At 52.1% G+C, this 13171-nt stretch overlaps 4 protein-coding genes across 4 annotated transcripts; 1 reads left to right on the plus strand and 3 right to left on the minus strand.

Annotated features, from left to right (window-relative positions):
• Window positions 1–875: 875 nt before the first annotated feature.
• NCU05006 (cytochrome P450) lies at window positions 876–3143 on the minus strand. The gene is made up of 2 exons (XM_950840.2): window positions 2579–3143; window positions 876–2526 (listed from the first exon to the last, which is right to left on the minus strand). Exons 1-2 carry the CDS (start codon window positions 2685–2687, stop codon window positions 1250–1252), a joined length of 1386 nt encoding a protein of 461 aa, XP_955933.1. The 5' UTR covers window positions 2688–3143; the 3' UTR covers window positions 876–1249.
• A 1628-nt stretch (window positions 3144–4771) lies between these two features.
• Window positions 4772–5929, plus strand: NCU05005 (HHE domain-containing protein). Its single transcript, XM_950839.3, has 2 exons — window positions 4772–5361; window positions 5433–5929. The coding sequence occupies exons 1-2, from the start codon at window positions 4993–4995 to the stop codon at window positions 5760–5762; spliced, it is 699 nt and encodes a 232-aa protein (XP_955932.1). The 5' UTR covers window positions 4772–4992; the 3' UTR covers window positions 5763–5929.
• Window positions 5930–6008: 79 nt separating this feature from the next.
• NCU05004 (hypothetical protein) lies at window positions 6009–7364 on the minus strand (the record flags this gene model as incomplete). Its single annotated transcript, XM_950838.1, has 1 exon — window positions 6009–7364. One exon carries the CDS (start codon window positions 7362–7364, stop codon window positions 6009–6011), a length of 1356 nt encoding a protein of 451 aa, XP_955931.1.
• Window positions 7365–8035: 671 nt separating this feature from the next.
• NCU10597 (hypothetical protein) lies at window positions 8036–11245 on the minus strand. Its single transcript, XM_001728399.2, has 2 exons — window positions 10863–11245; window positions 8036–10802 (listed from the first exon to the last, which is right to left on the minus strand). Exons 1-2 carry the CDS (start codon window positions 10956–10958, stop codon window positions 8154–8156), a joined length of 2745 nt encoding a protein of 914 aa, XP_001728451.2. The 5' UTR covers window positions 10959–11245; the 3' UTR covers window positions 8036–8153.
• Window positions 11246–13171: the final 1926 nt, after the last annotated feature.

Here is a 13171-nt window from a genome sequence, read left to right on the forward strand (position 1 = left end):
CGACATTGCTCCACGTCGAAGCTATTAGGTGCGGAGGAACTTGAGGCTACGTACCTCATGTGACACTAGGTAGAGTAGACATGGCATTTTGGGCTGGAGCCTTGCGAAGGCTCTCTTTGGGTGTATGTGGTTGGTGTCAGGTGGATAAAAAGCATGTCCAGCGTGGGCCGTGGGGGGGAGGGGGGGAGGGGGTTCTCTTTCGGAAGCAATGGATGTGCTCCTGTGATCTTGTTAGTTGCGAGAGGTGGGGGTGACTTGAGGTATTCTTGAGTGCGGACTTCCTGAAACACATCAATGATGCAAGAGATAATTCTTTGCCCCCGTTCCCAATCCTTCCTTTTCCCACCTTGAGCTTTCACTGCTATAGGGTGTTCGAAGCGGGCTCAGTTCTTATTGCGCTAGTTCCTTTTTTTTTTTTTTTTTTTTTTTTTTTTTTTTTTTTTTAAAGTTAGCTTCTCCATTCTTCTTTTCCTCCTTTCAAGCACTGCTCCGAGGTCTGGTCCAGATACGATATTGAGCCCGGCTAAGGGAAGGTAAAAGAACAAATGACACCTCGCCCGGCACTGCATATAGTCTAGAGGCACCTTGCACCGCCTTACTCACATTCCACCAGCCGACCCAACCCATCCCAAGATAAGTCGCCTTGCAGGACAGGGGAATCTGGTATAAGAAGGCGTGAGGTCAGTATTTTCGGCCTCGAGCTGTGCAACGAAACATGTAGGACTATCGTCCAAGGGAAATGGATGGGTCACTCACTTGCCCTGGAGGATACCTAGTATAGTGGTACGTGTACGGAGGTATCTATTTTGTAGTTGTAGAAAAGCTGCCATGAGACACTCAATGGACCATTGGACTGGCTGTTCTATGCTAAAAGAAGAGATCATGCTACTAGGACAACTGGAAGCAATCTCCCGAAAAGTAGTAACGACGCTAATGGAACGGAAAGTAAAGATGATGCAGGTGGAAGAAGCTGACGATTTCGATATTAGTTCTGCAAGTATGGCTAGAGGTACGTATCGGAGCTTGGGATGGAATATTCGATCTTCCTTGTTTTGATCATGGTGAACAAAGGCAGGAAACAAACATAGCACCAAGAAGCTTGAGCAGAAACATGTTCAAGCAAACGCCAATGGTATATTCCAAATCCTGTTCAACGAAGAAGCAACATCCCTCAATTACGTCTTCCACTTTCACTTTTCCATGACGCCCTCCTTCTCATACCTCCCAGGCACGCTTTCAGGCCATCACTCTAGGCCCTCACTCTCGGCTTGACCCTCACCTTGAACGCAACCGGCCTAATCTGGAACCAGCCATCCTGCCTAAACTCATAGCCCTCATCCGCCACCTCAAAGTCGATCTCATGTATCAGCCTCGCCGTAACAATCTTCAAGAAATTGTTGGCCCACTCCTTGCCGATACATTCCCGCTTGCCATTACCGTACCACTTCTTCACGCCCTTGGGCAAGCGATCAAATTCCTCGCCCATCATCCTCTCCGGCTTGAAAGCCAAGGAGTCCTCAAACACGGCTGGGTCGCGGTTGACGCCGGCTAGCACGATGATGAGTTTCTGGTCGTGCGCGACTTGGTACTTGCCTCCTTGGAGGAGGAGGGGGGACTTGTCGGCCTTGTTCTGGCGGGGGATGGGCTCGATGTTGAAGCCTGGGGCGGCACAGGATAGGCGGAGGGTTTCGCGGGTGATGCCTTCAATGTAGTGAAGTTGGGAGAGGTGTTCGTCCTTCAGAGGGCCGGTACCGATGACGCGATCGAGTTCTTCGCGGGCTTTGGTGACGACTTCGGGGTTCTGCAGGAGGTAATAGATGGTGGCGGTCACGGCGCAGGGAGCGGTGGCGGAGCCGATGGGCATGGTGACAATTTCGTCAAGGATTTCGGACTCGGAGAGACCCTTGCCGGTTTCGGGGTCTTTTGCGTTCATAAAGGCCCAAAGCATGTCGTGCTTGTCTGTGGGGTTTTCTTGACGGTATTTGACGGTGTCGGCGGCCCAGGTGCGCAATGTCTTGGTGGCTTTCTTGAACTTGGAGGAGTAGAGGAGCCAGTTGACGAGTCCGGGGCGCGTGGGGCGCATGATGGCTTCGGAGACGGCATCTTCCATGGCCTGGATGACGGGGTGGCCACCGGCTTGGATGCAATTGAGCTTTTGGCTGAAGAGGGTGAGAGACGTGGCTTCGAGGTTGAGGAGGTTGAGGTCGACGAGAGGCTCGAGGACGTTGCTGTCACCGAGGGATGCCCATTTTTGAATGACCTCGGTCGCGCAGAGGTTGATGTCGTCGGTGTAGCCTGAGACGGCTTGAGGGGTGAGGAGGGGAGCGATGATTCGGTGATGAATTCCCCAGCTTTGTTCGTGGTGGAAGGCTGTAAAGAGGGAGTCGTGGACTGTGGCGCGGATCTCGACGATAGGACCGCCTACATATTTCTGGAAGCGTTGCTCGTCACAGATCTCTTCGGCGAGGGCGGCGCTGGCAACGAAGACGATGGTCTTGCCGAGGATCTTGACCTGGAAGATCTCGCCTGAATCATGTTAGCTGGTGTATCCATGGACGTCTTTGGCTGCGGGACTCACCATATTTCTCAGCCAGTGCCTTGAGGGACCACCATGTGTTGCTAGGTGTAATGTCGAAGACGTTTCCCAGCACTGGGATTCCCGGTGGTCGTGGAATGGGAGTCGACATTGTGGTGATTGTGCGACGCTACAGCAGCGCAAAGTTGAAGAGAAGAGAAGAGCACTGGGAGAGAAGCTCAAGAGGTGCGGCCTGGGCCATTATACCTCTGCTCTTGCCGACCATCATTCCAATGACACAACATTTGCCAGCCTCTTGTCCCTCTTTTCGACCCCCCGCCATTCCACAAAGTCCGAGACATTGTATCCCCTGTGTTCCTCGAAATGATGACAACTCGGAGGGCTCGATGTCGTGTAGCGCGGTGATGCGTTGAGACATGCATCTCGTAGCTCGAGGCGATTACTGGTTGGAGTTAGAAAAACATTCAAAGGGACGACATGGTGACCAATGGAAAGCTTGTTGAAGTGCAATCTGGCGCAGAATGATTGGGGTGAGTCGACGGCGGTGCACCTGAAAAGGCAAAGCTGAAGAGAATCATGGAGCTTGGAGATGCAAAGTGGAAATGTTGACGGCGCGAACTCAAGGGCTGGTCCCGGTCCCCGGGTTTTAGCGGGGTGAATTCAAATCCTTCCCCGGGGCCCGTGCAGACTTTCAACCCACTTGTACTGCTGAGGTCGAACGGAAGCGCAGCCACCACCCAGTTCACCTCACCAGTAGTGTACGACTGAGGCCGTCAACACGATCGATGCCCGCGCATCACCAAATCTACGTTGTTGTCGCCATCATCTGTTTTACGTAAAGCTACCTACCTATGCAGACGTCAGTTATCAATCCAATCAGTTCACATTTATTTAGGCATTGATCATATGTGTACCATAATTGCCAGTGGTACTAAGGTACTGTCCCCCATACTGGCCCTGTTGCTGCACCAGTTGCTCCCGGGCAGGGCGGGAGTAGAGTCCACTCCGCTAAATAAAAAAATAAAAAAAAATTGCGAAATGTTGAGAGCTGAAAAGTTGGTAGGTACCCTAACTTGGCTTGGTGGGTTTTTGCTGGCCTGGCTTCAGAGCTCAACTAGCTCCATGGCTACCTCTATGGAGGGACAACACTGTGGCACTGGTGATACCTCTATGCATAAGAGAGGACAGAGCAGATATCCTTGGGTGAGGGTTGAGATGCAATGAGGTTGAGGTTGTGTTGACGATGGGAGTTCGGTTGGTACCTGAGAAAATACAGCGGAGCAAACACCACGACAAGACAAGGGACGGCAGGCAACCTCAAGGTTCCAAAAGGCGGGGGTGGTCCAAGCTCCCTGCTTCGCACTACATAACTGCATAGGTCCGGTGAAAATGTGCGGTGACCTTGGAGCCGGCAATTTGCGAGATGCAGTGTTGCGGCTGTCAGTCAGCTTCATATTCAGTTTTTAGTTACTATCGATGTAACAGAAGCGAATCCCCGATCTCCACCGTTGACGAGGATGGTGAGCACTCTCGGCGCCCATGACTTCGACTGTTTAAGCCGAACGGAGGTGTTATGGAAGCGCACAGACCATTCTCGACCATCAAGGTACTCACTCAGGTCTGGACAATTGAAAGGGCAACCTAAGACAGAACGACACCGAATATTCGAATTGCTTCTGCTGACCATCTCCTGGCTCTTCAACGGCCGTGGATTCAAGTCCAGACCGGATCTTCGCTCTTCCCAGGAACGTCAATCCAGCCGGGTCGATCAGGAGAGCAGCCCAAATGCCAAGACATGGAGAAGACGGGGATAATGACGTACGTAATTCTTGGAGAAAGCATCGTCACCTTAACAACACCAACCAGCATGACACTCGTCCATAACTTATCGAAACGAATCTATAGGATACTCAACGAGATCTACTTCCACTTGCTTCTATCGACTGGTAGTTTTAAATTGATAGTGTCCACCTCGTAGTCGAGTGGTGTCAAATCACACCAGAAACCGACGGAGTGAGAGTACCTCTAGAACTTGGAGTAGTTGATTCTTTCCAATTTGGAGAGTTTCCAACCTCAACAGTCACTGTTCCTGGACAATGCTCCTTCCCACCAAAGCACTGGATGGGAGCGATACGAGACGGTAACCGTAAGAAATGCTCCGGGCCAATCAATGCAAACCACTTACATATCAATGACGACTGTAGCTCCGTCCCCCTCTGTTGTGAGTCGTGTACCGTCGAACTGAACAAAGTGAACTTAAGTGAACTTGGGCCAAAACTGCAAAAGGACTACAGCATGACAGCTCCATGATGCAGTTTTGGCCGTCCAGTGACTGTAATACGGCATTTGACGCTCGACTTACGAGAGACAGAATATAAACCACCCGTCATTTCAGACACAATTGCACATCACACCACCAGCAACACTCTCAACAGCCACACCGCCATATAATAAATATGTATCGCTTGGCTACCCACACCGGCCTCAGGCAGGTCCCCAGAAGCATCGCCAACAGCATTTCCCGCCCCGCCCTCGCAACCCCGCGCTTTATCCAGCCCGTCGCCATCCGCACCATGATGGACTCCCCCTACAGCGCCGTCAAGGTCTCTGACCGCGTCAAGCACGATCATGCCGAGCTCGAGAAGCAGTACAGGAATATCCTCGCTGCCGAGGATGAAGATACCAAAGTCCGATGGCAGAACCAGTTCATCTGGGAGCTTGCCCGCCACTCCATCGCCGAGGAGATTATCGTCTACCCGGCCTTCGAGAAGTTTGTTCCTAACGGCCTAGTGATGGCCGAAAAGGATCGTGCCGAGCATCAGAGGGTACGCTTCCATCCAACCTCAACATTCCATGTATCGCTTGTACACAACACAGCTAACCACAAACACAACAGGTCAAGAATCTCCTCTACGAGTTCGAGAAGATGACTCCCTCGTCCCCCGACTTCCTCCCCACCCTCGACAAGCTCTGGGACGCTCTCTCTGATCACATCACGGAGGAAGAACGCGATGACCTCCCTGCTCTCGAGGAGAATATCGACGTCGAATACTCGAGCAAGCTGGCCTCTAGCTTCAACACCACCAAGCACTTTGTCCCCACTCACAGCCACCCCAGCGCTCCTGACAAGCCGCCCTACGAGACTGCGATTGGTCTGCTGACCACCCCAATGGACAAGCTGATCGATATGTTTAGGAAGTTTCCCAAGGAGGATAAAAAGGCGTAAGTACCTGACGAGGTGGAACAATGGGAGGATGATAAGCAGGATCTGTACGCTATACATGTATGAACAATGATGATGATGATGATGTTATGAAACATATATACACAAGGACCCCGTCTCTGACTGCCATTAACAAAGATGGAACATGGAATAAAAAGCTCACTCACTAGGTATGTTCACCGTTCGCACCAAGATGAACATGGCGGCATTATTGTCACACCAAGAACCCTAAACACACACACAAACCTTCTAGAACGGATACGCCCGACACTCATCCTCTCTACTTAGATCCAGCCCCCGTTCCATCTGCTCTTGATGCTTCTTATCCAAGTATTCCAACAAAACCTCTCCATACCTCTCCTTACCCTTGTACCTGGCCACATCATCTCCCCAACTCCTCACTGCGCTCGCCAGTCTTCCAGGCACATAATCCTCCTGAGCAACCGCTGTGATGGGCTCAAAGTACGTCCGAATCGTAAAGCACACCGCCCCCGTCTTCGGCAGTCTCCTCAACGTCTGCCTCTCACTCCTGAAATAATGATGTTCGATAGCCCGATTCTTTTCCGCCGTCGACCAGCTCGTCTCCGTCTCGTCGTCTTCCGACCCGATACTCCACGACCAAGCCAACGAGTCGTCCACCTGGATAAAGTAATTGTTCCTCCCCACCATCTGCTCCGGCCGCAACCTCCGAAATAGGTTATACATGCCCTTGTGCAACTTTTGTTGATACTGCGGCACGTCCCCCGAAGTGTGCAATTCCGCCAGCGACATGCCGAATTTGTCGGTGAGCCGCCAGAACCCAGGCAACAGGACGGCGCCGGCGACGAGGTAGTACTGGTCATCTGGTCGCTCCATCATGAGGACTAGGTCGTCTTGGACTAGACGCGCGGCCATCTCCATTGCTTTGCGACCTCCTTCGGTGCCTGTGCCAGTCAATGAAGAAATGTCGAATGATTCTCCGGACCAGAGGTTCTCGATACCGACTGCTGTCCGGCGAAACAAACTCGGGTATCGAGCGGGTAGATAGTCCACCAATTCCTTCAGGAGTTCCACAGAAGCTTCAGCAGCCTCGGGCGCAACCATGATGCACTTCTCTCGCCGTTGTGCAATCCTTGCTGCCTTGTCCTCGTGGAACTTGGGGTACTGGTTATCCAGCTCTATCCAGTTTTCCGGTTTCACAGTACGCAGACCCATGGTGGTGTGGTAAACGGGGCCGTAGCGGAAGGGGCGGTAGGGGAGCGGCTTGGTCTTGTGTAGGTCCCAATCCGGGTAGGAAGGCGGGGTGGGGAAGATGTAAGAGGAGGGAGGCCATTTGCCGGGTTCGCGATTTTCTTTGAGGAGTTGTTTTTCTGAGGTGGTGGGGTTCGAAGAAAGGGAACCGTGTATTTGCTTTTGCTTCTGTCTCTGTTTCTGTTGCTGGTAGCGGTTGTTAATGAGATAGAGTAAGAGGGAGGGGAAGAGGAAGGCAATGAAGTAGAGGCTTTGTTGAGGGGTTGGACGGTAGGAGTGGAGGGTGTTGAGAAGTTGATTGAGCATATTGGATGTTTTGGCGGTCCCGGATCCTGAAGGAGCGACTGTTGTGTGGTTAATGGCTATTGAGTCCATGTTTGATGTTGATGATGATGAATGATTCGTGGTGGCTTACACCAAGTGCTCACAACAGAAGTAGATGGGGGGCACAACGATGTCTTGTATCACAGCATTTACTTTATACAGATGCCATCATTTGTATCAGCCAACTTGTACGACCAATACGGAAACAGAGTTGCATCACTTGCATTTGAAGTCGAGTCCTTTTCTTGAAAGTCTACCTACTGGCTCGAGGGCTTATTATCTTATCGCGTTATCGTCGGGACTTTCTTTCCTTTTTGGGGAATGCCCATCATCTCCCCGCACTCTGCGCCGTCCTTATCGTCAACCATAATGAGAGAATCAAGTGGTAATGAGATTGTGTACTTTGCCGTGTTGCCACCAAAAGATAGGTAATGCAACTTAGGCTGCCCCGGTTTCCCTTTCTCCTCTTCCGCTTTAGACAACTCTAGAACAAAGCCCTCTTCGTGGTCGCTTTTCTAGCCTCTAATATAAACCTTTTCTCGGTAGCCTCTAACATGAATCGGTGTGTTTTGTCTTCCCTGGCCGTGACGCCATTCAAGACATGATTTTCTGATGCAGATGTAATCAAAAACAAACACTCTTCGCACTCTCATGATGCCATTTTCTTTGCTGCTCCTGACATGCTCTTCCATTTCCTAGACCTATATTTTTATCCCACCATTGTTTTAGCTAATGAAATTGATTATGGAGGTTGTCCGGTTCAGCCTCATCTTCCTCCCCCGCCTCCATCCGCTCTTCCACAGGAGAACAAGTAACTGGATTACTGACGTGTGCTTCTACTCACAACTCAACACTTGACCTTGTTGGCTCTTCCGCAGTGGCAGTAGTATCGACGTTCTCCTCCGACGCCCCCGTGGCTGCCTGTGCTTCGGGCACACCTGGTTGCTGACCTTGGGCTCCCGCCACAAGGACATCCAAGGATGTTGGCTCGGCTGGCGCGAGTTCGGGCACGTCCGATTGTTGATCTCGAGTTTTCATCACAGGGGCGTCGGCGCCCGGTTGCTGAACCTGACTTGAGGTAGTATCCATCACAGGATCCAGATCATCCGCGTCCGGCTGCTGATGCTGAGTAGTATCCAGCTCCCAGACCATCACAGGGGCATCCTCGCCCGGTTGCTGACCCTCAGCATCCATCATCACATGCATGGCATCCGCCATAGTGTTACCCGAGAATAATGTTGGCTTGGGCAATTCCTCTTCAGCCTTTGTGGTAATCCACTTTCTGGCCCACTGCGCATCCTTCAGCCATTCTCTCCTCACCCACTCTCTCCATACCTCTACTGGTCTGTCAACCCCCGTCTGGTCTTGGTCCTGATCCCCTTCCTGAACGTCCGGCGTTGTACTGCCGCACCCGCTCCCGCTCCCGCTCCCAGGGGTCATGTTCATAATTACCCCTGCCAACTCCTCCAACTCGGCTGTTACCTCCTTAATGAGTGCCTCGGCCCAGCCCTTGGTGAACCAGCACTCACACTCCGTGCCCTTCAGGACGCAGCAATAATAGCCTAGTAAAGCTAACGCGAGCGGATTTCGTCCACCTGGCGGTGGTGATGTGAAAGAGCCGGTGGCGGAAGTGGATGGCTGGGAGGGTTCGCGTTGTTGTTGTTGTTGAGGCACCTTTGGTTTTTGCAACAAGCCCATAAAGTCACTAGACATTGTAATGGGCCAAACCGCAATGATTTCCTGCTCAGGTATTCCACCCTTGGTTAATGCAAATTTGATTGAATTTATCATGGCTGTGATCTCTCCCAGGATGATTTGATGTTCCTTTGGGATGTTGCTCATCGGAGGCCGGGCATCCTCAAGATTTGGAGGAGAAGCAAAAAAACCAGGACGCCTTGTTGTAATACTAGCAACACGCTGGTAAAATCCCTTGAGCTGGTGCACCAATCTGTCCATGCTAGGATGATCCTCCCCACAAGGTTCGCCATCGAATAGCCCGCCCACAGGGCCCTGGTGGAGGATGTCTTCCTGGGCAACCACGATACTCCCAATACCCCTGACCAGTATAAAGACTCCCAGTAGCTCGTCAATCATAGGGGCCTGCATCTTTTCCTGTTCTCTGTTGTAAGCCGGACCAAACAGCGGCCCCTTGCCGCACAAAGCGCCAATAAATGACAGCGAACTGGAAGCGAAAACGGCATGGCAGTTCTCCGGCGTGACGCCCTCCTTGCGCAAGATCTCCGTCATTCCTCTCAAGGCCAAGTCGAAATGCCTATTGCCTTGGGTACCCCACTTCTGCCTTTTTTCGTCATCCTGTTCCGTACACGCTAGGTGGAAAGCAGCCGTGGACATGAGGTTGTGCATCAAAAACGGGTATGAAAAGGCTAACTTGGGCACTTGGACCTTCCAGATGTCTTCGTGTACTCCTCGTGTTAGACTTTTGTAAGTGTTGGCGGTATAATGGTAAACGAGTTCCAAGTTCGGCAGCTGGGGGCCGAGCTCCGAGTTGGAGGGGCAGCTGGGGAACTGGGATTTGGGGTTTGTGAGAGCTTGGGTAAGATAGCGGAAGGGATCGGTGGCGGGAACATTGGATAATTCGATTGGCATGGGACTCGGCCGCAAGAGGGTGGGATAGCGGGAGCGAGACTGAGGGACTGGGTTGTGAGGAGCGCCGACTGAGGGGTGGGGACTGGTTCGTGGCAGGATAGTAGGAGGCAGGATAGTAGGAAAGGGCAATTGCCCTGCAGGCCTTGTGGTTGAGTATAAATCGGGTGAGGAGGAGCTAGATACATCGGCAGATGGAGTTGGGTATGGAGGGTTGGTGAGCGATTGGATAGCCATGGGGGTTTGACGGTTGGGTGTAGGAGGGGTGATATTGATCCCGCCATGAGATGCTGGAAATGAAAAATTGCGGCTGTTTTGGTTTGTTATGTGCATCCCGGATTCGACAGCTTGATGGACTCCCGCTGGGGACGTTGAGTATAGCCTGGAGGTTGGAGTAATAGGGTTGCCAGCGCTGCCGGGTGGTGAAAGGTATGAGCCGGAAGTGGGTACTGGGAGAAGATTTCGACTGGAACCGGACACGGGCGCAGACCCGGAGCCAGACCCGGAGCCAGACCCGGAGCTAGACCCAAAGCCAAAGGCGGGAGCGGCGCCGGATGAGCCGACAGGATCACTAGCGCTGCCGGTTGCTGGGGTAAAAGTGGCTAGAGGACGGAACTCGGAGCCAGGAGAGAGGCCGGGGGCGATTGGGGGACCAAAATTGAAAGAGGTGCCGGGGGCGATTGGGAGACCAAAATTGAAAGAGGTGCCGCCGCTGCCGGGTAGTGGAGCAGTGCCGAGCCGGGATCCGGACCCAGACCCCGGCCCGGACCTTGTTGAGCTTGGCTCGGGTGTGGAGCCGCTAGCTTCCGTTTGTCCCGACGATTTGTACCTGCATATGACACCGTGGCGTAGACATGCTCTACAAGATGGTTTAACCTCGTCGCACTAAGTAAGTGGAATGTTAGAATCAAATAAAAGCCAGTTAGGGTAGTAGATAGTACACACTTTGACGCGCCGCAGCTTGCATCGTGCACAGCCGTTACGAGATTTGGTGTATCCCAGACGCGGTCCTCGATGAGCCGCAACCCCACGCCCTGGCATGGTACATCTACCTGTATGTATACGATCCAATCGAACAGTCCCAAAGCGATAGGTGAAACACGGTGTAGTTCGTATTCGGGTATGGTAGTAGAGTATTTGAGTTGGAGTGACGCGTCAGTGCGAGTGAGTACCAGCCCCACCAGTAACCAAAACTTCCACCGGTGATTCTGGTGAAATCTGACAAGTCCCGTGTAGTGCGTCGTTGGCAAGAAACGTATTGTCGTTACGCCGTTCTGTCGTAACCTATTGCGGTCTGGGTGGTGTGTCCGGGTGGTGTGTCCGGGTGCTGTCAGGGTTGGGGGGTGGTCCTATGAATAAAAGCGTCTCAGAGCAACCTGAGAAAAAATATGCGAAAGCGAGATGGAGAATGGGGTGAAATGGGAAATGGGTGTGGACGGCGTGGGAGCCCGCGAGCGCCAAGTTTCTGGAGAGAAAGGAAGTGACGAGCGGACGAACTGATGTGGATGGGTGGAGATCCGTGGAAGTGTGGGAGGTGCACCCCGGAAACCACCACTGAAAAGAACATCGATCCGAATCCGAAAGCCAGGGCCGGGGCCGGGGCCGGGGCCGGGGCTGGGCTAGCAGCTCACTGTGTCTGTAGTATGGAAGGTATAAATAGGTAGTCAAGGTAGTAGTATCCAATGTCTGGTTCCGACCAATTACTCACTGCAGTCAAAGCCTGGCGAGAGCCTGGTTGGGCGCTGGTACTGGTGGCTGTTGTGAAAGGTAAATGGAAGGTAGCGTCTACTCCAAAGGGGAATGAATATTGGATGGGGAGTGCGCACTTTCCAAGAGATCGGATGGATGCTTGAACAAGACTCAAAACCCCAATAAACATTAAAGTCAAGAATGATTGTCGTGCTGGGCCTGGACGGGAATCGACGGGCCAAGAAGCACGAGCTGATGGCTTGTAAGAGAAAGGGACACCACGGGTCAGATGAATAAATAATAGCGGTAGGAGATGGATGATGACCAAGCAGTCCAGTCTCGCTGTCGTGATGCATCGATGTTTACTGTAGCGATCTGTAACGATGAAGTGCATTCTGTGTCAAGTTTCTACCGAAGAGGGGCACATTGTCTGGATCCTACCTGACTACACAATGAATATACCTACCTAATTCTCCTTCCAATTGGCAAGGGGCACGCAGGTCTCTCTTTGGAATGTCAGTTGCGATGATGCCTTGTAACATGGATACCGTGACGTGTAACATACCATATGGATATGGCAAATGTCGACTGCCCCTGAATTGAATACATACCTGTATTTTCAAAAGTGCGGGAAGGTGGCAGCTGAAAGGGACGGGAACCACTGCCTCTACACAGTGCAGTGTGGGGAAATACTAGGTAAGGGACGTACCAGGAATACATAAGGTACCTACCTCTACAGTACTTACTGCACACTGCAATAGGTAGCGCACTGCTGCAGCCAACGAACTTGAGCCGGGCCGCCCTGCATTTGACCTTCCAGAAGGTTCAATTCAATAGGTAGAGGTACCATGCACATCAGCCCAGCCCCATGCTTTCCGAGTCCTTGCAGTTTTTTTGTTTTTTCCTCTCATACATGGACTCCTCTCTCGGATGCGGACTTGCTGGGGAGTGCGATGTCAATGCCCGGTACCTCTACTTGTTTCTTACTGTATTTGCCTGTTGTCATTGCCTTGGCCCGTCAGCTGACCACTGGATCAGCCCAAATGCAGGTATCTAACGGACATGGAATAGCAGGAGTAGTAGAGGTATAGGGTACTATTCGACCCGAACGACACAGATTCCCAGCACTCCTCAGCCTCACCAGCCAACCGAGACCTAGGTAGAGGTACCTAGGGACGCGGGAGGAGACGGAAGTTGGCTGCCTGGCGAAGCGAATCCACCTAACCGACGAGTACCTACATGTACATTACATGTAGTCGTGTACCTACCTTAGCTCGTGCCTACGGTGCTTACAGTAGAGGTACCTAGGTACTTTCTGCCTACCTTACCTTTACCCCTCTACACTATAAATTCGATTCTTCTGGGGGCCTTGTCTTTTCTACCTACCTCTACTTTCTCAAGAGAGCTGGAGCGTGGGGACTTGCAGAATCGGCGTCTTGCATAGAAATTCTGCCGTGGTGGGCCATAAAAGTTGCATTATCTCGCAGACCATGTCTGATTTCCTGGGATCCCAAAACCCAACGCCCCGAATCCACCTATGCGGTATGTAGTATACTATGCCGTAC

Source organism: Neurospora crassa, linkage group VI (genome assembly GCF_000182925.2).
Source record: "Neurospora crassa OR74A linkage group VI, whole genome shotgun sequence".
Classification (NCBI taxonomy): Eukaryota; Fungi; Ascomycota; class Sordariomycetes; order Sordariales; family Sordariaceae; genus Neurospora; species Neurospora crassa.